The 27,782-nt window shown below is 48.6% G+C and overlaps 1 protein-coding gene and 2 long non-coding RNA genes across 9 annotated transcripts in view; 1 reads left to right on the top strand and 2 right to left on the bottom strand.

Annotated features, from left to right (window-relative positions):
* LOC118146294 (uncharacterized) overlaps positions 1 to 8,501 on the bottom strand; it is a 105,223-nt gene extending 96,722 nt beyond the window's left edge. Inside the window, exon 1 of the long non-coding RNA XR_004731925.3 lies at positions 8,052 to 8,501. This is a non-coding gene — a long non-coding RNA (uncharacterized LOC118146294). The remainder of the gene's footprint in view (positions 1 to 8,051) is intronic.
* Positions 36 to 27,782, top strand: part of LOC118146293 (uncharacterized) — a 73,802-nt gene continuing 46,055 nt past the window's right edge. Inside the window, exons 1-2 of the long non-coding RNA XR_004731924.3 lie at positions 36 to 8,918; positions 9,345 to 27,782. The exon at positions 9,345 to 27,782 is cut by the window's right edge and continues 46,055 nt beyond it. This is a non-coding gene — a long non-coding RNA (uncharacterized LOC118146293). The remainder of the gene's footprint in view (positions 8,919 to 9,344) is intronic.
* DLG5 (discs large MAGUK scaffold protein 5) overlaps positions 21,914 to 27,782 on the bottom strand; it is a 135,924-nt gene continuing 130,055 nt past the window's right edge. For all 7 annotated transcript variants that reach the window (XM_035267876.3, XM_078345500.1, XM_078345495.1 and 4 more), the window contains 5 exons: positions 27,521 to 27,664; positions 27,141 to 27,268; positions 25,946 to 26,055; positions 25,079 to 25,188; positions 21,914 to 23,673 (listed from right to left, as the gene is read on the bottom strand). In XM_035267876.3, coding sequence (XP_035123767.3) covers positions 23,570 to 23,673; positions 25,079 to 25,188; positions 25,946 to 26,055; positions 27,141 to 27,268; positions 27,521 to 27,664 — 596 coding nt within the window. In that variant the 3' untranslated portion in view covers positions 21,914 to 23,569. The remainder of the gene's footprint in view (positions 23,674 to 25,078; positions 25,189 to 25,945; positions 26,056 to 27,140; positions 27,269 to 27,520; positions 27,665 to 27,782) is intronic.

Below are 27,782 nucleotides of genomic sequence, written 5' to 3'. Positions count from 1 at the left end.
CAGACCTCCTGAGCTGGGCCCAGCCTCTCAGACTCAGTGGCCAGTGTGACTGGGTCCAGAAGAGAGGAAACCTGGAAAGAGCTACTGAAGAAGCCTGCAGGAGTCCTGCTCCTGGCCCTTGAAGATGAAGAGAAAGGGAGACGGGTAGTCCCTTCAGGACTTAGGGAAGGAGGCCCTAACAGAAGTCCAATCAATGCAGGTCTTTTTGAAGACCTGAAGCTGTCTTTCAGAAACTGGTTCTGAAGAGGACTCACAGCTGTTTCCAGGCCTGGGAGAGCTGCCTTCAGAGGCTGCTGCTGGAGAGAAGGTCCTTCTGCTCTGTACTGGAGGGGAGAAGGCCATGTCACCATAGGTCTCCTGCCAGGGTTGGGCCAGGATTCTCAGCAAGAAGGTAGAAATGACCAGGGCAATGACGAAATGGGGATTCACACTGACCTATGAAAATATATCAAGATACAGTCGGACCAAAGCTCATTAACACAGAATAAAACTGCGAAACTAAAAAGTAGTGGAGAGGGAATAGACAAATATAATCCCAAAGAAATTGCCTCCAAACGCTGGAGTAACTGTACACAAAATGTAGCACTGAGCTGGGCAGCCGAAGCAGAGAAGGAAGCAGAGGAGTGACTTTAGACTCTTTGACCAGTAGAAGGAGGCATGAGGATGAGTTTTTTAGAGAAGAAATTGCTTTCCTGACTTCTAAGCAAGGCAGAAAACCATAGGTGCTTCTCATATGCCTTTATGCCTAAACCAGGGAGTCTGCATTCATAGCAAAGGAAGTCTTACCCCAAAGGGAGGCTAGTGAGAGATACCACCAAATCAAAGAGTTTATGTAGGTCAAAAGGAAGAACAAGGCTGAAAAGTGAATGAAGCTTGGCTTCCGGATCACACATTCTCTCCCCTTTCTCTGTCCACGAGGGCAAACTAGAGACTTAAGTTTTTGCTTTTGTTGGCTTTACAAATTCAGCTCATGGGTACAGATGGGGATTTACAAACCAAAACAAGGACCTGTAGCAGTGGCTCATAAGCCTCTCAGCACTTTAGGAGCAGAGGCAGGAGAATGAATTGGAGCCAGGAGTTGAAGACCAGCCGGGCAACATAATGAAATCTCATCTCTACAAAAAGTTTAAAAAATAATAACCAGGCAATGGTGGCACATGCCTATAGTCCCAGCTCCTCAGGAGGCTGAGGCCGGAGGAGCGTTTGATCCCAGGAGGTTGATGTTGCAGTGTGCTATGATTGTACTACTGTAGTCTAATCCAGGGTGACTTTGTTACACACACACACACACACACACACACACACACACAGCGAAAGCTGTAAGTGCTCTTCTAAAAGCACTGCATGTTGGAAAATTAGACTAGGAGGCACTTTGACAACTTTTTAGACCACAGATTTCTGGGGAAGCCAAAAAGAGCTGGGGTGGCAAAACTCGGAGCACAAGGAATGCCTCACAGCTGTGCTGGGGGACCAAGGGTGTGGAGAATAAGCCAGGGACCAGGAAAAGGCTCAGCCTCCCATCCCCTATTACTGTCAGTCTTGAGGTGTGGCTGCCATTCTCTTGCATACCCAGTACTCCTTGCTGGGATGCTGGGATCCCAGGGGTAAATGCCAAACCTAGCTTCATCCCTTCCTTAACCCCCCACAGTACTTTGTTTGCATTTTTCTTAGGGTACTCGTTGCCCACCTCCCTTTAATCCTTCCAAAAACATGTGCCCCAATGCCAAGGGCATCTTCCCTGCTTCTGCATCCAGGAGCTCTTAAGTCTATACAAATTGAAATACACATTCAACATACCCTTGGGGATTTGATCCAAATGAAAAGCGAAGAAATAAGCAGCTCAGTGTGAGCTCTGAGCATGTGTCCAGGCTTACTGTAGTGAGACACTGTAAGTAGATCTACCCTGTGGATCAGTTAAACTGCAGCTGAAAGCCGCAGGTGATCAGAAGGGTGGGCACCAGTTTACGTGGGGTTGAAGTTCATAATATTGAAAGAACCTTTTTAAAATATATCATATATATATATATTTATATGTAATTACAAATGTAAGATAAGGTCCAAGGCTTGGAGGTGGGAAGCTCTGAAGTTGAAATTTCAAGAACTTCAAGGGTAAATAGCCTGTGGTCTTTGCAAGTGGCTGGCAAAGGGGTCAAAGAGATAGGACTCACCTTTGACTGAGCCTTGAAGAATGGGCAGAATTTGGAAGGACCAAATAAACAGGGCCAGGAGGCAGGATGAACAAAGACATTTAATACTGCCAGAGGCCTGCTTGGAGAGCCTGTGAGCAACCCAGTCCAGTTGGACAGAAACGTTGCAAAGCACATGTGGAAAGAGGAAGGCCTGAAAGTCAGCTGAAGTCAGTTGCGGGGGCGGGGGTGGGCCTGGAGTGCAGGCTGACACCTCTGAATCGTATTTCACTAGTTGTAGGAGCCACGGATTTGTATTTTTTAAGTGCAGTTCATTTACTTGAAGAAAACAATGTTTTAGGAAGATTAGCCTGGCTTTATTGTGCAAGGCAATGAAAAAGGAGGCACTTACGGAGTCCAGGCTTGGGTGCTAAGGGCCTAAACTTAGATTGTTGATGAAACTCAGACTGTAGCTTTGCGAATGAGAAGGAAATACCTAACTCAATGGATTTTGGTGATTTTTAGGGACCAAGAAGAGAAGAATTCCAAGATGATTGAGGTTTCTGCTGAGCATTAAACTGTATCATTGAGAGACATGAGAAGGTTAAAGAGGGACAGATTTGAAGGAGAAAATAGAAGAGGAAGATTTTAGACATTTCAGACTAGAGGTGATGGGAGAACTATGAATTCTGAGACGGCAATAGGGAATTGAGGGCTGGAGACTGATTTGGTAATCAGAAGCACCCATTTATCCATTCATGCCATAGGAATTTGGTTGGCAACCTCTGGAAAAACCAGCCCTGTGTTGCATGTCAAAAGGGATGTAAAAGATGAAGAGGTCCCTCCCTTCCGTAAATTAAATTTAGGACCTCAAGAGAGAAGAGATGGAGGTGAAACGAGTGAAGTGAGGCATGGTCTGTTGTGAACAAGAATGAGCCACCTCACTGTGGGGGAAAAAGTTGGCGATGGCATCCGTCACCCATTGGTTTCCAAAGAGTATTGGACTCAGTTGACTCACCATGTGGTAGCCCCCATCCACTGTGTCCCTCCCCAAATGACAGGCTTGTCTGCAGAGAACAATGTCCACAGAGGTTACAGCTGTCCTCGGCTCCCTGAGTGAAAGAAGTTGTTACAGTAAATATGATGCCATTCATGCAGTGGAGAGATCGCTGGGGAAAATTCCTGGATCCTGAAGGAGGGAGAACTGTATCTGAACATGGAAGAGAAAGCTGACTTCCCAGAGGTAGCTCCATTAAAATAGGGAGGATGTCTCCTAGGAGGTGAAGGAGATGTAACCCCATAGGGAAGCTCAACTGACTTTTCTCGTGCTGTTCCGTCTGTTGAGAATGGCTGAAGCTGAGAAGCCAGCATCAGAAACTAAACAAAGGGAAAAAGTAAGAGTCAAGGTGGAGGATAAGGGTACAGGGTTGAGAAGAGGAATGGGCAACAAGTCCACGATTTTCAAGTGAAGCTGAACCCCCAGCTTCTAACTTATTGTTTACATAGCAGTGAACTGCCTAGAGCTTTTGCAGAATCTATAGAGGTGACCTTATGCATGTTTCTTTAACTTCTATTGCTGAAGTGTGTTTCAATTTCCTTGCTTCGTGATACCCTTTCTGAAACTTACATGAATATGTGTAATAGGTAAATTTTAATGTGACATACGTTAATTTTAGGCATGTCAGAGTAAGCAGCCACTATCAAGGGAAATCTGAACTCCGCAGGGTTGGATCTTCCTCTCAATAATTTGACATCAAATGGTGTGTCCCATCCTTATAAGAAAAAACTGCCTGTGGTCTATCCGCAAACCATACTTGGGAGATGATTTGCAAAAGATGCTGTTTCTTAATCTACCTTACTCTCAAACTCCTTGGCTGCCATTTTTTTTTACCTTGCTTTACTTACATGAATAAAGTGAAGACAGGGAGGACCAGAATAAAGAAAGAAGGAGGAATCAAATTAATTTTGCTGCTTATTCCTACTTGGCCACCAAGATACAATAGATGTCAAGGCTGTGAGTAGGACGAGGATTTATAGTCATTTCCATGAGTGGTGATACACATGGCCCGTGTGCCAAGAGAGCTGGTTGGTCAATGAAACAGGACTTCCTGTGCTCAGTGCTGAATAAGCTCACCAGCATCCAGCCTGAGATGACGGGGGGAAGTCCAAGGGGCTTTGTCTGTCACTTGCAATTACCAGGATCAACCAAGCTAAGCTGCTTGTCCTGACTGCCGAAAAGTTCTCACCCCAAAGAATTTGGCCTTCCCCGATGCATGATGGAATCTTGCTCAGACATTTGAAGCTATTCTCAATGAGAAACAAACAAACAAAAAAAGGCGAGAAACAACAACAACAACAACAAAAAACAGATACAAAGTGGGATCCTTTCGTTTATTAGAAACTATTTCCACAAACTGAGCAATCTGGAGACTTAAAAGTTCTGACACGTGTGTGTAGGTCTGGCAAATCCTACTAGTTTACTCTCCTGGCTCAGATTCCTTTGTAAAAAGTCAGATGCTGCTGATGTTCATGAGGCTTCTCTTCGGGCACCAGGGTAGACAAGATAACCTGAATATCTACAACAAAATGCCTGGGAAATGTTGGGTACAACTTGTAAAACATAATTTTAATGCACAGCTGAGCTCACAGGAGGGTAATGGAAACCCCCAAGAGTCAGAACGCCAAGGGGACAGACCTCTGGAGAAGGAAGCCTAAGTGGCCGCTGGAGCACCTGGAAGGTAGAAGTGTACGGTAGGATGGGTCTGCTTTAAGAAGGCAGCTTTGAATGCCCACACCAGGAAAAGTGACAGAAACCTTAGGCCTTGCCTACGGGTTGTTGGAACTAAGAAACCCCTCACACAGATACATAAATTTGGGACTCTCTAAGAACAATACAGCACCTTGGGAGACTGAGACAGGAGGATTGCTTGAGGCTAGGAGCTCAAGACCAGCCTGGCCAACGTTGCAAAACCCTATCTTTACAAAAAATTTTTTAAAAATTAGCCAGATACGGTGTCACACACTACTTGCATAGTTCCAGCTACTTGAGAGGCTGAGGTGGGAGGATTAATCAATTATCTAGGACTCACAGAGGTTTTGAAGTTTAAATTTAAATATATATTACCCTTATATTTTGGGAATTCAAAATATTGCCTCTAAACCTAAAGTATCTCTGGGTGACCTTGTATAAGCAAATCACAACCTGGGTGACCTTGTATAAGCAAATCACAAATGTCTGCAGGACCTATCCAAAAGCCAGGCCTCACAGGAGTCCCACAGATAAAGCGCTGCTAAAGCTGAGCACACACTCCAAGAATCTATCCATTTAAACAATCCACCCCTCAGCCCACATTTTCTCCTTGCTCCTTCCAGCTACATGTTACCCCACTCCACGATACAAACTGCTCCTCTCCTGCAGCAGAATTAGACCCAAAGAACTGCTGTCCCTTCCTGTATCCTATTCCTTGCCTCCTTGAGAGCAGCCACTAAGTTCCTTAGAGCTCCCATGGATTGCTTATACTTAAAATACACCCCATGCTCCCACAGGCTGGTTTACAACCTCAGGCGCACAGGCGATGGGAATGACACCCACGACAAAAGCCTGAGGGCCAGCTCACGTCAGAATGAAGACTAGGGGACAAGTCCTCAGGCTCCTGGCTCTGACTCTTTCCACTTCACTATTCTGCTTCTCTCTTTCTTGCCGTCAGTATTGGCACTTGTAAGATGAGTTTTCTGATAGTTCCCAACCACGTTGGAGAGAAAGGATCTGAGAAGTCAGTTGAAACAACACAACAACAAAAACTAATTCCCCAGACAGATGTTCTGCCAATGGGTGATTGGCATTTGATTGTGTATTAGAGCCATGGCTCTTGTAAGCAGCTGGGGAGGGGTCTGTGGGGATTACCTTTCCAAGGGCCATTCAGAGGGGAAAAGCTACCTGTGCTCAAAATCAACCAATGAGGATCTCCTGAATCACCAGGAAGCCAAAGAGCCCAGGGATAGGGAGGGCATGGTGAAAGGTTGGGGGAGTGGGGGACAACAGCATAAAGGACTCTGTTTTGCTAGGAGCCCATCACTAAACAAAGTGCACACTCCACACTCCCTGCAGAGGCTGTGCTGCCCTCCAGGTGTGAGTGAAGGTGATGGCCTACCCTGCTAGCATCAGCACCACTAGATGGCTGTCAGCATCTCAAGGGGGCAAGACCCATGTCTGATTCAATAACCTGTATTCCGAGCACTCAGCAGAGAGCTTGGCACACTGTCAGTGCTCCCTCAAGAAGTTAAACGGATGCTGCAGACCAGGGCAGCCCAGCTGGGTTGGTCCAGAGGCAAGGGAGTGACACCCACTCCCTGATGCAGTATATCCCGTATACCACAGCCCTGCAAGTCCACATTCAATTCAGGCAGGGGTGGGGAGGGGACAAGAGAGACCTGAGATGGGGCACCTCTGAGTGATCCCCCCACAGCCCAAAGCACTGGCAGCCCCCTAGGAGACCCTGGAATGGACTTGCTGACAGCAGCCACGTACCTGATGGCTCACACGTCCCCGCCCTTTGGCTTATGTTTCCCCCCTGCTCTTTCCTGCTAAAGTGACCGCTGCTGAATGCCACCAGCCATGGGGTCATGCAGCTTCCCTCCCGAGCCTGATCCACTGAGGTTTCCACATGTGTAGTCATGGGCTTTGTCATGACTGAGCTGAGGACGCCTTCTTCCCTTTGAGACCAGAAAGAGAAAGCCCACAGGAGCTGAAGGGCAGCTGGGCAGCACTGTCAACGTGCAGACGACAGAGGCCCGGGCCTGGCTGGTGCCTGCTGCCCTAGCCAGGGAGGTCACCCGTCTCTTCCGCAGTTATCCTGCTTTGCCTGCTGCTGAGTCTCTGAGGTGACGCTCCTTCTGTCGTTGGCTCAGCCCTCCAACCCAGACCGCACACTGTGGCCTCTCAAAGCAATGTCTCCTGATAAGCTGGCCAGAAACAGAAGGGAGGAGAGTGGGGAGGAGAGGGTTGGAGGCGACAGCAGAAATTCCTTCCAGATTCTCTATATTCTGTGTTGTTTGAACACAATAAGCATATACTATCTCTGTGATTTAAATTCAAATGTCAGTGAAAAAAGTCAAAGCTCAGGCCATACTGCTGTGGGTTCAGAGAGGTTTGACTCAAAGCCTATCATGGGGCAGGAAGAATTTTTTGCTGGTCAGTATAACCAGGGCAGAGAAAGGTTTTTATTTCTTAAAAATGTTTTCTACATTAAAAAAAAGAAAGTCCAGGAGTCAAAACTAGACCCTCCTTCATTCCAATGGACATAGGTAGCAGAGCCAGGGACCCAGTCCTTGTGCCAGGAGGTGCTGGGGAGAGGCAGGGGAGCCTCGGGTGCTGCTGCCATGCTCCCCAGCCGAGTACAGGGCCCAGGAAGAAGACCCAGCCCTAGTTGGGGTGCAGCAGCTGCACATACACCCTACTCTTTGTGGTCAGGCCACACTCTGAGACCCAGCTCAGCCTCTAAACAACTTTCCCTGGGAGCCAAACTCAACCCATCCCAGTCCTGGCCAAGAGGTGTCACCATCATCACATTGAGGGCCAGCCGCCCCATCACAGGGCAAGCCGCCCTGACCCAGGAGGCAACCAGAAGAAGCTTTGCTCCCCTAGAAGCAGACTCCACGAGAGGCTCACTGCCCTCCTAGGGGGTCTCCATGTGTTCCCTTCCCCCATCCCAAGGGAAGGCTCCAAGCCTTGTCTTTACAGAAGGGAACACTGAGACCCAGAGACCGGGGTGACTCTGGCCAGGTCACAGAGACACAACCAGAACACTTTTAACACCAACCCCTTTGAAAAAGACATTTCTGGCACCTAGAAGAGATGTCTGTGCTCAGAGCCATAACTTCACTCTTCATACAAGAAAGAAGTTTCAGTTTACTCAGCACACTCACCCCAAGTGAGGTCAGAATTCCCTCTGACTTCATACCGGCAGTTTCTTAAGGAAGCCAGGCCATGAGTTGTCATTCTGAGGCTCTCAAAAAGGTGGTCCCAGGTGCTTTTTGCTGATATTTCTCCTGCTTTCAAGTAGCTTCATTAATAAATGAAAATTAATTAGGACCTTATTAAAAAGAGCTTTTGGTTGTGATGGTTAAGAAGAAGGTGCTGATTGGCTATTCTAGGTGGAGTCCTCAGCGTCCTCTCAGCAGAAGCTGTCGTCATGGACGCAATCATACATTAATAGGAGCCAATGAAGAGAAAGAACTTGAACTCTGCCTTCTCCTGGGTTCCCTTCCCAGGAAGTAATCCTGCCCTGGGGTGGAGCGCAGCTGGGAGCAGCAAGACTGCAGGGCAAAAAGGGTAGGGGAAGGACCTCATATCCAGGATGAGGGACTATCTACCTCAAAAGAGCCAGCAAGGAACATGTGGGGCAGAAGCCCAGAGGCCCTTTGTGACATCCCCAGATGAGTTCCGTGTGTAGGTGGAGCTCCAACCTGAAAACCCAGCAAGGAATTGGACTGGAGCCAGGAGGGAGTACCAGGGAGCTGTGGCCCAGCCCATTCATGGCCCAGCTTCACCTGGCCTGTGGTCTGCTTGTACCATGGAATGCGTGCAGTGGCAGGGAAGCTGTTCTCCATAATGATCACAAAAACTGACACCTCCTGGAATGGCTTTCTTTGGGCCTGCTTCTGATGACCGTCTAGATATTTGAAGCCACTGACACTGTCCACCTAAAACGTCTCTGGATTCACCGTCAGGGTTTGCTGCAGGCTGAGTTTTGTAACTTGGCCTGTGACCTGTCCTCCAAAGGACAGCTTCAGGTATGAAGGGAGTCTGCGTTTCCTACCTCTGTGTGAGCGGAGGACCTGCTTTTTGAGGTCAGGGTGATAATGCATTTTCTATTTCATTTAAATCGACTCTTGGCCTTCTGTCCAGATTAGTAGCAGGCCCAGTGTCTCTTCCGGGAACACCTTAGTCCCCCTGAGTTGTCCCAAGAATTGCTAGAGGTGGCTCAGTCCTGTTTCTCCTGGGGAAATATCAAACCTCTCCATTCCCTGGGTGAGAGTTAACCAGCCACAGTTGTTTGCTTCCCCTGCTGCTGCTGCTTCCATAGGATGCTGCTGCTGACCCACTGATCCCAAATGGAGACAGGCATTCCTGACCACAAATAGGATGGTGTTCTTGACGGTTCAGATCCCCACCGAGGTCATGGATGCACACCGAGCTACTCTAATTTCATCTTTTAGGCTCATCTAAGGGGCCAGCCAGAGCCCCGCCACCACGTCTTCTCCCTGGATCACCTTTCTTTGCAGGGGCTCTCGCCTGTAAAAGCCTAAGAACAAATCCAGAGGAAGCTGGCCTGGAGGAATGCAGACAGAACCACTCTGTCTCCTGGGAGCTTGGAGTTTTCATTTTGTCCAAGCTTGCAGGGTCAGGCTGCCCACTAATCTTGCGGAGGGACACAGCTAAGAGGAACTTCTCTGGAGGTTCTCTTCCAAACAAAGATCCTGGTTTGGGCTCCCATCTATACACAGAAGTAGCATGACCCTGCAGCTTTGTTGACAAAACATTTGAAAAATGCACCCAGGACACTAGCAACCTGCCTATGTATATTTCTGGCAATCATTCCTGGTTGAATTTAAAAAAAAATTCTTGAAAATAAAAAAAGATGCTTAAAAAGTCTATGTCTCTCACAGTCAATGGTAACCACTTTGGAAGTGGGTCACCTCCCCTTGCTAACTGCCCTGGGGGATGAGGGTAAGGGATGATAGGGCCCCCTGTGAGAGGACATTTGAAGTATTTGTGCCATTGTCCTAACAGAACAGATGCCTGTCTGCAGGGCACGCGTGCATGCATTGACAGTGTGGTTCTCTCAGGCTTCTAGTCATGGCATTAGCCAGTCAGCACAGACACAGCCCCAAGGGTCCACATGCCCTCTAGGCAGACATAAGGTGGCTGGAAAGGCAGCTGCCCCTGCACTAAGGACTGTTAGTTCAACTGCACCATTTTGTAAACCACCCCCGACACCACCATCCCCGCCCCCCCCCCCCATTTCACAGATCTTGATTAAAGTAAAATGTTCCATGGGGGTTTGGACCATGAGAAACAGCCTGCCCGACTTTCTGACATTCTGCTGTAAAAAAGTACAGAGAACATCACATTCATCTGGAACATGGGCCAAACCAGCTCATCATGGGAACATGTTAACGTTTTCCCAGGCAACAGCCCCCAGACCCCTCCCGCCCTGGGCTATAATTGCCCCAGCCTGTAAGCAGTGGTGAGCATGTAAGCATTAAGCAGGTCCCCCACCTCTGCAGGTCTTATGCTGAACATAGAACCTGCATTGCTGTAAAGCCACCAACTCCTCTTTCTTTAACCCTCATCTTCCCTTTTAAAAACCTAACAAGGATGCTAAACCTTAGAAACCATGACCTTCACTGAAACTGGCTGAGTTTAAGGAGAGACTCTTAGTCATGGTCAGTTTCCCCTCTCCTCTGGCTCCCACCTCCCTTAACCATGCTGTGTCCCTTGGGGGATGAGCACACCTGGCTGCTTCTCCAGACACTAGTCCCCTCCCATTTCCAGCTCTGGGCTGAGCTGGCCACCTTCCCAACTATTCTGAATGCCTCTTTCACTGTTTCTTTAAGAATAGAATAATATAATGCATTTAACAGTGGAAAGACTATTAAAAAATGAAGTTATCCATACTCAGAAAGTGACTACATTTTCCCAAATATTGTGTGTTGCCATAAAAAACAGTGAGGCATGATCTGCTATAGAAAAATCTCCATGGCATTGGGTAGGGAAAAAATCTAGTAGGTGGATTATAATTATATTTAGGAAAAAAATATAAAAGGGGGACACAAAACTATTTTTTTGCTCGTATTGACATTAAACTGCAAGTCATTACCAAGTAGAATTTAAGATAGAGCACAATAGACTCCTCTCTGAACGTGATTATAAAAAGGACAAACATAGACTAGTCTGTTTTCCTGTCATGAAAACCCATGTACTCACCTCTTAGATCTAAAACTACATTTGACCATATTGCATCATCTATACGTTTTTTTACTGAACCATTTCAGAGGAAATTACCTTAGATGCTGCATCTTTAAAATGTTGAGTTTGCATTGCCTCCACATATTCCCCTACGCAATGCCATTAGCACCCTAACACAATAAGTGATTCCCCAATACCATATAATTGAGTCCATATGAAAATCTCAGTTGTTTCCCAAATGTTGATGCTGCTCACCACAGGCTTGGTCTAGGTCCTGCTGCTTGCCACATAGCAAGTCAATCACTGTGACATCAAGTATTGCCAAGGAAGAAGATTTTATTTGGGTGGTATCAGCCTCAAATATGTCCCTTCCCAGCAACTCAAGGATTTACATACTGGAAAGCAAAAACAGGAGGGGCCGGGACAAGGAGTTGGTCAATAGGCAGCAGGCAGTAGCATAAGGGGTTCCAGCATCTCATCGTAACCACATGTGGGAAAACAGGAATGAGGCAGGAGTAAGAAGTTGGTCAACAAGCAGCAGGTGCACCTCATTGTCCAGTGGCAGTAATCTGGAAAGCCTCAGTTCCCAGTACCACTTAGGAGGCCTGATGGATGGTTGGTTTCCTGAGAAAGGAACTCAGATAAGACAAATGTAAGTTTTTCAAGCTTCAGGGGTTTGTTGTTGTTGAGACAACAGTTTCACTCTTTCACCCAGGCTGGAGTGACGTGGCACTATCTTGGCTCACTGCAACCTCCACCTCCCAAGTTCAAGCAATTCCCCTGCTTTAGCCTCCCGAGTAGGTGGGATTATAGGCACCCACCACCAAGCCTGGCTAATTTTTGTAATTTTAGTAGAGACGGGGTTTCACCATTTTGGCCAGGCTGCTCTTGAACTCCTGACCTCCACTTGCCTCAGCCTTCCAAAGTGCTAGGATTACAGATGTCAGCCACCGCACCCAGCCCAAGCTTCAGTATTATGAGAAAACTGGGCCAGTTTCAATGTTTATTTATTTGGTTATTCAAGTCTCTTAATGTTTTTTAAATCTAAAACAGTCCTCCCACCAGCCCTCCTTCCCTGGACACTTTTAAATCCATAGCATGAAAGAGACCAAGTCATTGTCTTATAGAATATCCCTCATTTTAGATTTGCCTGATTGTGTCTTCATTCTCTAAACTGCTATAAACCAGCAGTTGGATTTAAAGGCTTGATAAGACCCAGGTGGAGGATTTTTGGCACCAATGCATCCCAGTTGATGCTGTATACTTACTTCATGTTGTAACTCATCATAATATCTGATGATGTCATGATGGGATCTCCTAGAATATATAGACAATGGCCAGATCATACATAAAAATAGAACTCTGACCCATAGTCTGCAACAACCAGTCCCGGAAGCCAAACAACCCCTGTTGCCTTTGGTCCCAAATGGCCAGGACTTGATCAATGCCTGCCAGTTTCCCTAATTCTTGCCTCTGCTTTGAAAATCCTTTAGTAGTACCAACCAGAAAAGCCAAATGCGCTTCCCTAACCAATCAGATAGGATACTCTGCTTCTAGTTAGCTCACCCACAGCCTCCAGATGTGGAAAGTCTTTGATCAGGGCTCACCTGAAGCCTCCTCTTTTCCCACCATAAAGCTTTCTTACTCCCCTGACTGCCTTTGAGTGTCTGCAATGGCAAGTGACTGTGGCTGAGTCTCTGGCTATATACCAAACTGAGAATAAGTAGCTTTTGCTCATTCTCATTTGGGTGGTCTACAGTGATTTCTGAAGTGAAGTGTGATCACAGTGAAGGTAGTAATAGACCCCTTACACTGTCAGTGGAAATGGACTCAGATGTTTTACTTCATGCCTTTCTTATACTGCTTGGATGTTTTCCATGTGCCTATATTCATATTTACAATAAAAGCATGATTTAGACTTTCGCTTAGAATCTATCTGTGGTTTTAAAATGACAAGGTTTGTTCTTCTTTTTATTAGGCATGTAGTTAATTACACTGATCTCATTAAAAAAATAAGTTTAATTTGAATAAAAGAATGCCACAGTGAAATACCATTAAAAAGAATGAAGGACCTTAACCCTGGGAGAACATATAAAAGCATATGGAAGTCACCCAGTTTGATGTCTGATGTATAGTGGGTGTTCTGCAAATATCAGAGCCCCTTCCCATGGTGCTGCACACTGCACAAGACGGCAGGGGTCCACCCCTTTTATCTTTCTGGTCCCCTCCAGTCATCACCCATAGTGAATCCCAAAGGCAGCAACTCCACCCTTGGTGCTAGAGGACCACCGATTCCTCCTAGTCCTCAACGGAAACCTCCCTGCCATCTTCTTCTTGGTGTCTGCCAACATACATTTCTTTCTTCACTTCCCAGGACATTTGAAGTACTTGGTGCCCCTCCCTCCAAGCTCCTCCCTTCCCTTCAGGTATCAAGGTCTCATTCAACAATTCAGGCTCAAAATACAATGGAAACCTCAAGGGGGTGAGCCCAGAAAGGAACTCTTCCTTGTCCAGTTCCAGAAGAAAACCATTATCTTCTCTAACCCCAGGATACACAGTGGCTGTTCTACACTCAGAAATCCCTGCATGTGATTCCCAGGGAAGGAGGCTGCAACTCTCCTGCTAAGAGCTCACGTAGCCCCCGGGCTCCCCTACCCCCACCCCATCCACGCACACCCCTCTCCCATCTTCTCTGGCCTTCTCCAGGGCTGGCTAGCATTCTGGTAGCACCTTTGCCAGGGAAGCAAGCTCCCGGGACATGCTTCACTTCGAGTCCTTGCCCCACTGACTCGGACTTGCGTTCACCTGCCTCTGGTCTCTTCACCTGGCAGCTTTGCATTTTCAGATTCAGCTTCTCCAGTGAGTCCATTTGCCACCACAGCAGTGATTGCAATAGAGGGACAGCACGTGTTTTCTGTATTATGTGAAAATAATTTAAGATACAGAACATTTATGTATGCATCTTCTGGATGAGGAGGGAACAGAAATTCACATTTGATTTAGCTGGTATCTGCAGAAAGCAGCAGTAGGGATTAAGAAATGGATAAAAACTGTGTTACTTTTTGGGATGAAGAGTGGCATGAAACTGAGATCTCAGTGTATCTATTTTTATATCCCTTCTATTTGAGGGGGGAAAAAAGTATACTCCAGGAAGTTCTGATCACCAAATCCTTCCAGAGATCCAGAGTTCGGTCTTCCAAGCCAAGGAGGCTTTCAGTCCCACCCACTGAAATAATCCAGTCCTTTTTTCACCTGTGTCAACCCCGAACAGAGGTGTGGCCTGCGATATCCTTCATGCAATCAATTCGGGCCTCCCCCTGGTCCTGGGGGTCATCTGAGGTCCGCAGCCTTGGCAGAGGAATGTTTTCTGCCAGCAATTCCCACAGATGGGCTGGCTCCCCCAAGTGGGCATGTGCACGATGCCCAGTGTGGGCCTCTGTTTTTCATCCCTGAATCTATCCCCCACAGAATGGTTGAGTTGCCACACCTACCTCTCTAATAAGCTTGAGGGTACTGTGTCCCCTGGGGGACGTCCCCATGTTGGAGCCCACGTGCTTGACCATGCAGGTGATTATAGTTCCTCCTCTCCTTTCCAGGGCTTTGAGCCCAGCACATGAAGTTGGGCATTTCTTGTTCCCCCAGTTGGCTGCTGTGGAATGACTAGGAAACTTCTTGGATGAGAGTTTAAACCCCATAGGATGCCAGGTGGCACCTGGGCACAGGTCAAACTTTCCGAGAGCATTTTAAACCTCTTTCACTGCAACCAGGAATGGCTGGCTCTCTGCTGCTGCTGCTTGCAGGGATTACAATTGTCCCATCCATACCTTGGTCTGTGGTGGCTGTTGTTACCTGGGCATGTGTGGCCACCACCTTGACTGCTCAGGTAGTTCCTTCCCTGAGTTCTAGAATGATGTCACAATGATGCCCATTATGACAGATCAGTCCAAGGCTGCACACTGACCCAACCAATCAACATGTGGGTCAGAGCTGTGATTAAGAGACTAAGTCAGTGAATTCCCAATTGTGAATAGACAGTATGAAGGCTTGAAACCTCTCTGAACCTGATGGGCATAGGCAGTGATCTTCTGCAGATCCAACTACGGCACAGAAGAGTGTCTCATCCGGAACACATTTGGATAGTGACACAACTTCATTTGCAGTCAGCTTGTCATCCTGAGCTCCCTTCCCAAGCAGCATGGATATTGCACTGGATTTGCTGACCAGGGAGTTGGGTTATAAGGGGTAACTCTTGGCCTCTTGTTAATATTAGCAACATTGACAGTACCATATGATCCATCTATGACACCGCACAGGGAAATCAAGTCCAGTGTTATAGGACAGGAGAAATGACTCCAGCCAGGATCAAGCATTGCTTTGGCATTGTTCCCCTATACCTGGGCCTTTCTTCTCCGATTGTTGGGGTAACTGGAGTGAGGAGCCTGAGGGGACCCAACGATGTTCTCTTGGGAGAATTTCCTCCCATGGTCTTCTCCATTTGTAGACATTTTGATTGGCTCGATTTCTAAGGACCAATTATCTGTGCTTTAACCTGAAATAAGGAACCTGCTTTCTGATCTTCAAGAATACATGGACACACACCTGTCAGATTCAACTCAGAGATTTTTGGTTTTAAAGGAACAATTGTGTTCATCACAAATGAAGGTTCCCTCAAGGAGCAGCCTGCTGGAATCACCTCCTGAGTCCAAATCTTGTACCCCTTAAAAATACTTACTTAGTATTTACAAGTAATAAGTATTTAGGGTGTTATGAAAAATGCAATTTGAAACGGTACATTGTTTCTTAAGAACAAGAGGAACTGTTTAGAAATTATACAATGTATTAACAAAAGTACTGAATATATCTCAAACACAAAAATGTAGAAACCAGTTACCAAACCTCAAGAAAAACTTAAACTTGTAAAATGCAAAGGTTAAAAGTATTTCATCTTCATTCTATTGTTGGCAGATAACCTTAATAAAAATGAGCAGTTATTTCCAGCAAAATGGCATGTAATTTTAGACGTATCACTTTTTATTTCTATGGAAAAGCAACACTGGCATGTATCGTTGCTGAAGGTGAGGCAGCTTTTTGATTCTGTTCTATTCTGAGATGCATATTAGACACTGGGCACACACCCCAGATGTGCTCAGGGCACAGCCTGGCCCCACAGAGCACTCCTGTCTGCAGGTGGGCACCTAAGGCCCTGCCATTCCCACTTCTTATCATGTTTACTTAGTGCTCAGAACCTCTGCGCATCTTTAAATGACTTCAGTGAGAGTAGATTAAAGTGGCTTAGATGCTCCTAAGCTTCCTCAGAGCATGTAGCAACTGTAACAGCAATTCAGAAAAAGGACAAAATTTATTTTACTCTTAATGGTACACAGCATAGGAAAACAGCTTAGGCAGTTTACTGTAACTGATGGCCCTGATGTCCTTGTCTATAAACTATAAACTCCCCACAGAAGCTTCTGTAAGTATAATGTTAAATAAGTCTATAAACACAAATAACAGCAGCAAGAAGGAGGAGGTCATCCAAATGCCCGGTTACAGGAAACTGGTGAAGAAATGTACTGGTAAACCCACTGCGATGGTGTGTGTGTGTGTATGTGTGTGCATGTGTATGTGTCAACTTGGCTCAGTGACAGTCCCTAGTTATTCAAGCTAGGTGCTACTGTGAAGGTATTTTGCAGATGTGATGGATATTAAGAAAGTATCCTAAAGATCTGGGTGAGCCCGATTCAATCAGCTGAAAAGCTTTAAAAGCAGAAGCCTAAGAAGGCCTTAAAAGCTGAAGCTTCCCTGAAAAAAGAAATCGCATCCTTGGGCAATGGTGTCTGCTGTGCCTGTGCCTGCGGAGTTCCATTCTGCTCATTCTCTTCCCTTTCTGACTGCCCAGAGACAACAGCTGTGGTCTGTGCCCGGGACCTCCCCGATTCTGGACTTGCTTAGCAGCACCTGCAATCTTGTAAGCCAATTCCTTTAACAAATTTGCATATACATAAAAACACTGGTTCTTCCTCTCTAATTAAAGCCTAATCAACAGCCCACAAATTAGAAGGGGGATGCTGCTGTTAGAAGGAATAAGGTATACATTTTAGTCCCTTCAAGACCCAATAAATGATGGTAAAACAATAGCAAAGAAAAAAACCTTATTTTGGGGTTAAGAAAGCAGACTGATACATAAAGTTAATTGTGCTCCTCTCTTAAAATCCTACTACAAAACAATAAATGTAATAAAAGAATTCTTTTAAAAAGACAGAAATTTAGAAATACAGAGAAAGCAGAGAGGCAACAACCACAAAATCATTTTAGAAGTTGAAAAGCAGAGAGATCAGTGGCAAATTCCTTAGCAGACCTGAGAATACCACATCCAAAACCAGCAGAGGAAAATGCTAAGAATCTTTAAATGTACAGAACTGTGGCATTGTTACCCCATAGACGTTGGGGTACAGGGGAGGCTTAAGTATAGAATGGGTGAAAGCTGGGTGAGAAACCAATTTCTACTTTCCAAGCTACGGAGACACAGCATGGCCAAAGCGAGGTTTCTTCTCTAGAGAGTATAAGAGAGGTGTGGAACTAGGGATGCCAGCACAGATCCAGAGAATGGGCACCACACTGAAAACGAAAGGATGAAGTGACCATATGCTGTCATGCTGGATGCTGAGTGCGAAGAGCCCCAACCTTCTTCCCCCACAGGGCTCAGAGATGTGGCCAGGCTGATCCTTCCCATCACATAGAAGGGGCTCCTTGGGGGAACTTGGCAAATCCCTGAAGACCTAACGAGACCACTGCTGTGCTTCCCCAGTGAACAGCCCAGCCAGACCATCCTACAGTGAAACTCAAAAGACCACACGCTTACCCATTTGTTCTAGACTTTTACATTTCCTTCATTAGTCAACATCCAACGATTATTTGACACCTGAGGTTAAAGCCTCTAATGTGCAAAACCAAGACCAAGGGAAATAAAATCAATATGAAAAAAAAAACTTAGAGGAATTGGAATTGGAAAAAAAAACTTAGAGGGATGAAGAAAAACATACTATCCTCAGATAAGATGCTGTATTCATGAAACAAGTACAGGAAGATATAAAAGAGTTCTTGAAAATTAAAAACATGTTAGCAAAACTGAAAACTCAACAGACAAGACTGAAGGATGAAAGTTGAGTGAATCGCCACAAAATAAGAGCAACACAACACTGGAGCGACCAAAAAATGAGGAAACTGGCCAGACTCGGGGGCTTACACCTGTAATCCCAGCACTCTGGGAGGCGATGGTGGGCAGATGATGAGGTCGGGAGTTTGAGACCAGCCTGGGAACGTAGTGAGACCCATTTCTACCAAAAATTTTAAAAATTGGCTGGGCGTGGTGTCGTGTACCCGTAGTCCTGGCTAGCTGGGAGGCTGGTATGGGGGGAGTGCTTGAGCCCAGGAGTTGGAGGCTGAAGTGAACTATGATTGCACCACTGCACTCCATCATGGTGACAGAATGAGACCCTGTCTTTAAAAAAGAAGAAAAGAAGTGAGGAAATTATTCAGGATGCCTGACACATAAAGAACTGAAGCTCCAGAAAGAAGAGGAAACCGGCCCCACAGTTAGGTGCTCACAGCCCTTGATGTTTTGGCTCTCGGGATCTGCGTGTCCACCCCAGCCTCCAGCCTCCCAACTCAGACGCAGCAATCCAGACACAAGGATGAACACAGACTTGCTAGTTTTCACTGCATCCAGCCCTGTTCTAGACGATGATACTAGGAGAAGGTAAACCCAGTGATCCTCTCGTGGAGAAAGAATTCAGATTCGAGGCTAAGCCTTTCTCCTCAAGGATTTCCTCAGAGGAAATAGATCCCTCAAAGGAGAGGAGGACAGAAAAAGGAAGAAGGCAACATTCCCAGGAGATTCTCAGCAAATTACAGGACAGGTGTCAAGACGAGAGCTGGCCCCAGACTCCAAGGGCAGTGAATCCAGCCTGGAGCAGGGATTCAGGACAGACACATCGGGAGCTGTCAGCACCAAGATCCCCATGGGCTTTCCACAGGTCAGCTGAGGACAGGTCGCCTGGGTGATCCCATCCACATTCTTTCTACTTGGCTTATCTTGACACGATAGAGGAGCTTCCTGCCTTCCAAATCAGCTGCAGAACCTCACTCCATCCCACAGCAGTGCTCAGCTTTGACTTCCTCCCAAAATTGAGAGGTCAGCTGTGGGGACTGCAAAAAAACAGAACTCGGCAGCAGGCGACCTCCATCCACATTCTTGCTAGATGATCAGGTCCATGGACAGTGCGGTCACAGGTCCGGATGGTGGCAGCCCCGGAAGCCCAGGACGCATTCAAGCCTTGCTGCTCCCTAGCTTTCCCAGAAGGGGCCCTCGTAAATTCTTGGGGAAGAGGTCCACTCTGACCTTGAGATCACATTATGTTCTCCAGCAGACGTCATCCATCAGTGGAAACACTGTGCTTTCCCCACACAGTTAATCTGTGCTTGATGCTCCATGTTTTCAAAACTGAACAATACATGAAGAGCAAGGAAATTATTAACTATAGGTCAGGCTAACACTCACTTTGGTGGAGACGGTGGGTAGTGGTAGTATTCTGTTCCTTAAAGATGTTAACGCTATCCATTTAACTCTTTAAACTGTACGTTTATGGCCAGGCACAATGGCTCATGTCTGTAATCCTGGCACTTGCGGAGGCTAAGGTGGGAGGATTGCTTGAGCCCAGAAGTTCAAGACCAGCCTGGGCAATATAGCAAGATCCCATCTCTACTTAAAAACAAAACAAAACTATGCGTTTATATTGGATATACTCTATGTATGAGATGTATTGGATATCTTCTCTATGTATGATATCTTTCACAGTTGGGGAAAAAAGATAAAAACACATAGTAATAGGGAGAACGAAAGGGGAACCATCAAGAGGCCAGAGACTATATTCTACAAAGGGAGAGCAAATGAAAGAGGATGAACAGACAGGAAAAGGGTGAGGGAACCCACAGGCCAGAAAAGTAGAAGTGGGGCAGTGCAGAGGGCCCACCTGCCCCAGGTCCCACCTCGAGGTCCCCATCCACTTAGAGGTCCACCATTCCCATGCTGGCATGTGCGCCCTTGTCTGCGGTTTATGTTCACTCTGTCCCTTCTTGCACTTCATGTTTCTCTTCATCCTTGACTTAGTAACCCTCGTGGCCTTGTGTCTCATCCACCCCACAGAAGATGGCAGCTCAGCTCCCCAGAGCAAGCCTCTGGTTGGCCCACTGCTGTTGAGCCTCAAAGCTTTGTCTCGGCTGGAAAGACAGGCCTGCGGCTTTGGCTGGTGCTCAGCTCCTACCCTAGAGCTGCTCAGGGTCCACACCTAAGCATGAGGTCTCCTCCTACCTTGAAGCTGGGGTGTTCTGCAGCCTGTGCTAGGCCAGGAGCGAAGTCAAGCTCCATTCGAGTCCTGTTCCCCACTCGTATCACAGAATCGTAGCTGTTAGCATGGGAAGGGACCGCAGAGGTCATCTCATATTCAATTTCTTGGCCTCATGGCTGGAGCTGAAAATCTACTCTGCCTTTCCAGAATGATCTGAGCCAGCATGAGACAGACACCATCTTGGGGAGGAGACTGATTTGGCTGTGCCCACAACCCTGCCCCCCAGCATGGTCTCCATGTGGTATAGATAAGCCTCTAACCCACCAGGGCACACATCCCCCCAGGGCTGCCTGACAGCATGTCTTGGGCCTGCCCTGCGAGGCCCCAGTGTGCCCAGAGATCTCAGTGACTTAACTGCCTTCCATTTCAAAAACACATAGGATTGTCTTCCCCCTTGTAATTACAAAAGAAAACCAACGTGCCCGTAGAAAATTTGGAAATTACAGAAGAAGAAAATAAAATCCCAGCACCAGAAGTGCGGCTGTTAAGGTTTGGCATCGTTATCTGAGTTCTGTGAAAGAAAGCAGTCCTAAAACCAGCAGCTACTGCTCCAAACGCCATACACCCCCATTTGCCAGGCCAGTGACTGCAAATGATGGCACTGAGTGTGAGCTGTCAAGGAGGCAAAGGCAGGCCCTGTCCCTACGGACACATGGGCCCGCTCCAACTACCAGAGAGCCCTGCACAGCTCTGTGACACCCCGTAGCCACAGGTGAGATCAAGACTGCAGCACCATGGTGGAACTTTACCCGGCAGGAAAGGATGAGGGAGGCATCCACACCAAGTCTGCCCCACGGGCCTGGCCATCAGTGCAATGTGAGTGAGTGGTCTGCAGAACATTCTGCCCCCAAGCCCCTCCAAGCAAAAGGATCAGAGAAGGAGGGCTCTGCTCTGCCCCGGGCCCTTACCACCCTGCAACATGGAGTTCAGGCCCACATGGGCTGTTCCGGGAGCCCAGCAATGCTGGGTGATCTCCCAGTATGATGCTGTCAGGTATCACAAAGCAGCCCCCATGCAGGTGGGGCCCTTCCCAGCGGGGAGCCCCAGACAGGGATCTGACTGAGAAGGCTGCCCAGAGCATTCAGCTCACTCCCTTTTGATTTTCCCAAGCCTGCGGAATTGAATGCGAGGGCCAGAGGGCAGGCTCTGGGTCTCACACAGATGGGCTGCCTGGCTGCAGCCACCAGCTCACACCACACTGGACAGAGGGGAGGCAGGGAAAGGGAGGAGGGAGTGAGAGGCTGATGCAGCAGGTAGCAGGGACTGTGGATTATCGTGAGAGCCAGAAAGAACCCACACATCAGCCAACTCCAGCTACATGCTGCAGAGGAGAGAAGCTGTCTCAAGTTTAGAAATATGAGAAAGCAGAGCGAATAGGAAGAGATGAAAAACTTGCATCTTCAAACATAACCTTACAGAAATTGACCTTTATTTGTTGTACTAAAGCCTGTTTAACTTTTGATACAAAGTAACATTTTAGTACAGAAAATCCCAGTCTGTCAGCTCAGTACCTGTCTGTGCACACTGTACCATCTCAGTCCCACATTGCCTGCAACTCAGAAAGCAGCCCCTGCCCCCAGAGGGTCTGTGAGTTAATACCTTAGGAATAGTCTACAGTTTTTCATAGTTTGTCTGAGCTAGAAAACTTGTACCTGTAAAACAAAGGACAGCATTGGGGACTGAAACTTGTCTCTTTTTTGAACAACTGTGCAAGAAAATATATCCCTTTTTAAAAACGGCAGTTATGGCTAAACTACAATCTAGTGTCTAGAATTACAAAGAATAAAATGAAATCAAGGATTTCTCACTAGTAAAATGAAATGTTAGGAACAGTATTAAAATATAGGTCCTACCCCAATGACACTTACACAGAGCCCAGTACAGTACCTATTATTAACAGGACGCACAGCTTAAGGAGGAACCACATCAAATCTTCAGCCAGACATATCCAGCCTCAGAAGTGCAAAAAAAAAAGCCCCCAAACAAAGACACCCACATGGAGTAAGGTGCATGCCGTGAGTGCTGTAACCAAGATTACGAAGACCTCAGTTTTCCTTTAGATTGCTGATGGTGATCACACTAACCATTATGCTTCCCCGAAAAGCTCTCGATTCAACGTCTGAAATATGAATGTTTTCATATCAAAAAGAACTGATGTACCTGCCACCCTCTATAAAGTTTAAGAATTACCCTGCAAACATTGCACTGATGAAGGCTGTCACGACTTACTTACAGAGCCTAAGGAGGACCCGATGGCAGGCATCAGCACAGCTGAACACCGCCAGGACCCACCACGGCCTGCCCACATAGCTCTCACGGAGCAGACACAGTGCTCAAGCAATAAGCACAGATGGAGTAGAAACAAGAGGCTGTGGAAGGCAGGAGAGAAAGGCCGAGAGACGACTTTGTAAGAACATCAAAGTTGCCTTCCCCAGTATGGGAGGAAAATGCCAAAGGCACTGGTTCTGCTGCCAGAGGCAGTCTGAGCACCTGCAGTTGTGAAGTCCTTCCAGGAAAGGTGCCACCGAGGAGCAGGAGGTTTGTCAAAGCTCTGGTCCCACCGACAAGAACCTCCCAAAGCAAAGCAGCCCCCATTGAGGTTCCAAGGTCGTTTTGCTGAAGACGGGAACAAAATCCATACCAAAGCGATGGGGCTGACAGAGGGGCAGGGGCTGGGCACCGGCAACATGGGGCCGTTCAAGTAAACATAAACCACCAAATACTTAGAAAAGGCTTGTAAACGAGTGATCCGAAAGGTTCTCTTTGCAGCATCTCTGATCAGCTGGCTAAAGAAAGGTGGGTGCTGAACCCCTGTAATCCAACGTCTTTAGTGTTATCTGTTTTGTGTTAAAGCACGCGTGTGACGGGCAGAGTGTGCGGGCCTGGGCCTGGATCACAAGCAGCCATGGCCTTCTTGTCTACAAAGGAGGTGCTTCTGGGTCCTGGTTCTGAATCCTTCCCCTGCATGTTCACAGACGGACAGACTTCTACTTCTAGTCACTAGAAAAGAGCTGAGCCTGGCGTCCCCTCAGGCGGCCTGCTGCAGGCATCCATAGCACGGCATTCTTCTAGAGCGGGCAGGCTGGAATCCACAGGACTTTATTTTGTTCTTGATTGACCATTGCCAAGATCTGAGGGCAAATGCTCGACAGGGCTCCTCCCTGGATGACTCCTGCAAAAGAGCCCCCCCAGACACATGTCACTGAGCTCGGAATAAGACCCCGGGTTTGAGGCAAGTCAGTAGAGCCTGCACTCTTTCTACTGCATGGCTGTCTGCTCTGAGCTCCTTGGCACTCTGCCCCATCCCTACCTGACTCTCCTTTAAGAAAATGGCCCCTGGTGAGTTGACCGCTTACATGTGAACTGCCCAGCCCACTGCAGTAACACCCTGGGTTGGGGCTGCGATAGTTGGGGGAATCCCCGGACATCAGGAAGAAGTTTGGGGAGCATGTGGCGGTGGCAAGATCCTGCAGGAAATGACGACAGGTGTAAGGAGCCAGATATCTCAAGGCCCAGTAGAGTCACGGCAAGACGACAACTCTAACTTGGGCCAGCTCCGTACGAGGCCAGGAGTTTGGCATGGGTCTATAGACACCAGCCAGGGCTACTCCCAAGTGTTCCCCACAAAACGGCACCTGGACACAAACCAAGGCCCCACAGCAACAAGGCACGCTCAGAAATTGACAGCTTTTAGAAACTGCTATGGAGTCATAATTTTGTCTATTGAATCTAACAAGACAAGAACAGGGCTTATCTTTTTCAAGTGTCAGAGTTTTACATTTTCATCTCTCTAGGAATTGTCAGTGTATTTGGCTAAGTCCCAGCCTATAAGGAATTGGAAATGAAAGTACATGCATGCACATATACCCCCTGCACACACACAGGCATGCACACCTGCACAGGCACACATCTACACACACACGGGCACCAAGTCCAGGTCCCTGGACTCGATCATAACCCTCTCCAAAATGTGCTTAGAATCCCTGTCCCATCCTCTGTGACTGCAATGTTAATGCCCTGCAAATGAAAGACTTTCCCAAAGAGGCTGAAGGCTGGAAGGTAAAATGGAACCACACTTCACTGAGTTTGTTTCCATTTGAAGACCAGAGACAGTAAGGGGGCAGCGTTTTTTTCCTTTTTTGGTTGTTGTTTGCGAAAGCCCACTGCAAAAGTCATCCGCCCTGGAGGATGCTAGGGACAGATGGCCATAGCCTCCGCAGTCCACACTGCTGGCACACTGGAGGCTGCTCCAGTCCCCGCCCTGCCCAGGGATGCTGTGGCTGCACAACATGGCACCTACGCTGTGAGGCAGACCCACCGCTGCACATGTGAAAATGACCAGGCAAGCCAGGCAGGACCTGAGGCCACGATTAGCAAACTTAACATTCAACCTGGGAGAATCCCGCCGCTGGCCAGGGACTGCAGTGGGAACACCTCACTTAAAATAAATATGCTCATGATGGCACTCGGAAGCACCTAGGAAGTGTAGATTTCTCCACAGGTAAGAAAACTGTCTTGGGAAGCCTCTACTTCCTTCCCTGCGGCCTGCTCCCCACTCCAGGCCCACGCACACCTACCTGTGAAGTACCTGCTGTACTCCTGCTCGACCTTCTGCGCCGCCTCAAACTGCTCTTTGGAATGCCTCTGAGTCACCTTGTCCCTCAGGTAGATGGGGTCTCTCTGTTCCCTGTGGGGACAGCCCGACCGACACCAGGCTGAGCACTGAGCCTCCTCCAGGCCCTCCTTCCTTCCTCTGTCCAGGCTAACAGGGGCCGCACTGAGGCAGGGGCAGGCTGTAGGGGGAGGCCCCATGTGCTCTTCACATAAAGCAGAGCAACAGCCTGTAGGCTGCGGGGGCAGCTCTGGGCAGAGGGGGGCAGCTCTGGGCAGAGCGGGTAGGGAGGGCACCCCAGTGCATGCACTTGGAGCAGATGCACCAGCAGTTCCCAGCATAGGTCCCAGGGGCTCAGCTGCACAGAAAGGCAAAATGGAGCAGGGCCTTGGCGAGCTCTTAGCCCAACCAGCACAGGAGCTAAAGCTCAGCAAAGGCCAAAGCTCCCGAGTCATGAGCCAGCTTGAGGCTGAGTGGGACTCTGTCCAGGCCACCAGCTCCCCTGCTCCTAAGCAGCACATAGAGAGGAAAGGGGGCTGGGGCAGGAGGGGACGTGCGCAGACCAAGCTGGCCATGCACAAGGAACGGCGGCAGCACCCAAATGGCAGAGGGTGCGGGGACAGGGCTGCGCTTGGCTGACATGTCCTCTCCATGAGTGGGGCACAGGACCAAGAGGGAAAGGTCATTTTCTACACGTGCTGCCTATTTCAAGACCCACAGGCCCATCCCTCATTCCTCAACCCCCCCCACCCAACATACCCTGCTCCCTACTTGGGCTCCCAGCCCCACCTGTGACAAGAACCCAGTGGAGCCCAGGGAGCCAGTCACCTACTTGATGTGCTTGGCGCTCTTGTAGTGGATGAAGATGACAATGGGGTAGATGTGCATGTGGTGTAGCCGCTCAATAGCATGGGGAGCGATGTCCAGGAGGCAGTGTCGGTTCTGGGGGCAGAGGGCACAGAGTGAACCGGGGGCAGTGAGGGGCAGCCAGCCCTCTGTCCTGCCACCAGTGGGACCCACCTCACCTCACAGGGCTCTGCCTACAGACTAGGCAATAAAGCCACCCGGTGCACTGTGGGGAAACCGTACCCGGGAAACTCCCACTGGCTGTGATGAAGGCCAAGGCTGGGAGCCAGGGCTGGGCAGGGCTGACTGGGCCTGGCCAGCCCAACTCCAATCTTCCTTTCCTGCCTCTGCCCAGATACAGGGCCCTTCTGAAAGCCCTGCCCCACCCTGGCCCCTGAAGCCTGATTTTTGCCAGACTGAGAGAATGAAGAGCGAGTCTGGTGAGCCTTTGTGTGGCTGGGACTGAAGTAAGTCTGTGGTCCCAGGCCTCAGAGTGCAGGCTTGTGCGTTCCCAAACCCGACGCTCCTCAGGGCCGTTCCCCTGACTACAGCTCACCCACTTTCAGCAGTGAGAAGCCAACACCTCCATCTAACAGAGAAGGAGAGCAAAGCCCAGCAAAGCGAGCTGAGAAACCTGGAGAAATAGAGGCCAAAAAGCGCCCGTGTCCCCGGACTCAGAGTGCTTGCCCCGCCAACACCCCCGACGGATGTCCCCAACCCTGTGCTGCCTAGGAAGTTCAAAGGCATCAAGAGACATAGCCCTTTTAGGGGCAGGGACCTTGACGGAAGGTGCACACCTGTCCCCAGAAGGTGCATGTGAAATTGTTCGGCATGTGCATCTGGGGACCCTGTCCTGGGATGCCCTGAGAGAGGCCTCTCTCCAGAGCTTAATACACTTATCAGAGGTGAGACCTCCCCCCACAGAGAGGAAGAGGGGACGGCACACACACAGGGCAGCTCCTCCACACCTGCCAAGGGGTGTGCTTGCAGAAACACACAGCATCCATGAGGGCAAGCCCAGCTACAGGTGAACTCAGACTAACATGACATGGCGGGTTCACTGAAGGTCTGAGAGCCGCTGGGGCAGAGGATCACGGACCAGGGGCCCAGACCTGTGCACAGGAAGTCTCACACTGGATGTTCCAATGGGTGCCCAACCCTCGGGCTGAAGCCCTGGGTACCTTTTCTGTGATCTCCTTTATTGACGCCACAGTGGTCACATCGAAGTGGCCACTTCTCCGCTTATAGTCGACAAACAGGCAATCTTTGACACCTCGCTCAATGGCCTGCTGGGAGGCCTTCATCACCTCTGTAAAGCACAGACACAGGAATCAGGGAGCCCCAGGCCCTGCTGAGCCCCAGCAGAGGGAGCAGGGGAAGAACAGGGCTCAGCAGCTGTCAGTAACCTAGTCCTGCCACGCATGGATCTGACCCATGTCAGGAAGCTTCTAGAACACTGTGGAATCCGCCCGGAGCTGCTGCCCGCTGTGCACAGCTGCGCAGGCACGTGGACAAGGACACAGAGACAAAGAGTCCGGTAGGCACAGGTGGTGCCCCTTACCAAGGGGACATCTGCAGAACTTGCCAGGTGCCTCATTCACCAGCATCTCCTTCACCACATCCAGCAAAGGCCCCAGAATCAGGACAGGCCTCAGAGCAGTGCAGTCCACCTTCTGGACACGCTGATAGGCCAGGCTCACGGAATCTGAGAGAGAGAGAGAGCAGCAGTGTCATGGCCCCAGCTTGGAGTGGAGGACCTGAGTGGGGCTGGGGAACCCTGCTCTCTCTGCCCTCGCCCACTCTGGTTTGCCTAGGACTCCCCC

This window comes from Callithrix jacchus, chromosome 12, assembly GCF_049354715.1.
Source record: "Callithrix jacchus isolate 240 chromosome 12, calJac240_pri, whole genome shotgun sequence".
NCBI classification, from domain to species: domain Eukaryota; kingdom Metazoa; phylum Chordata; class Mammalia; order Primates; family Cebidae; genus Callithrix; species Callithrix jacchus.
Note: the sequence above shows the minus strand (reverse complement) of the source record. Positions and strands in the feature narration are given on the sequence as shown.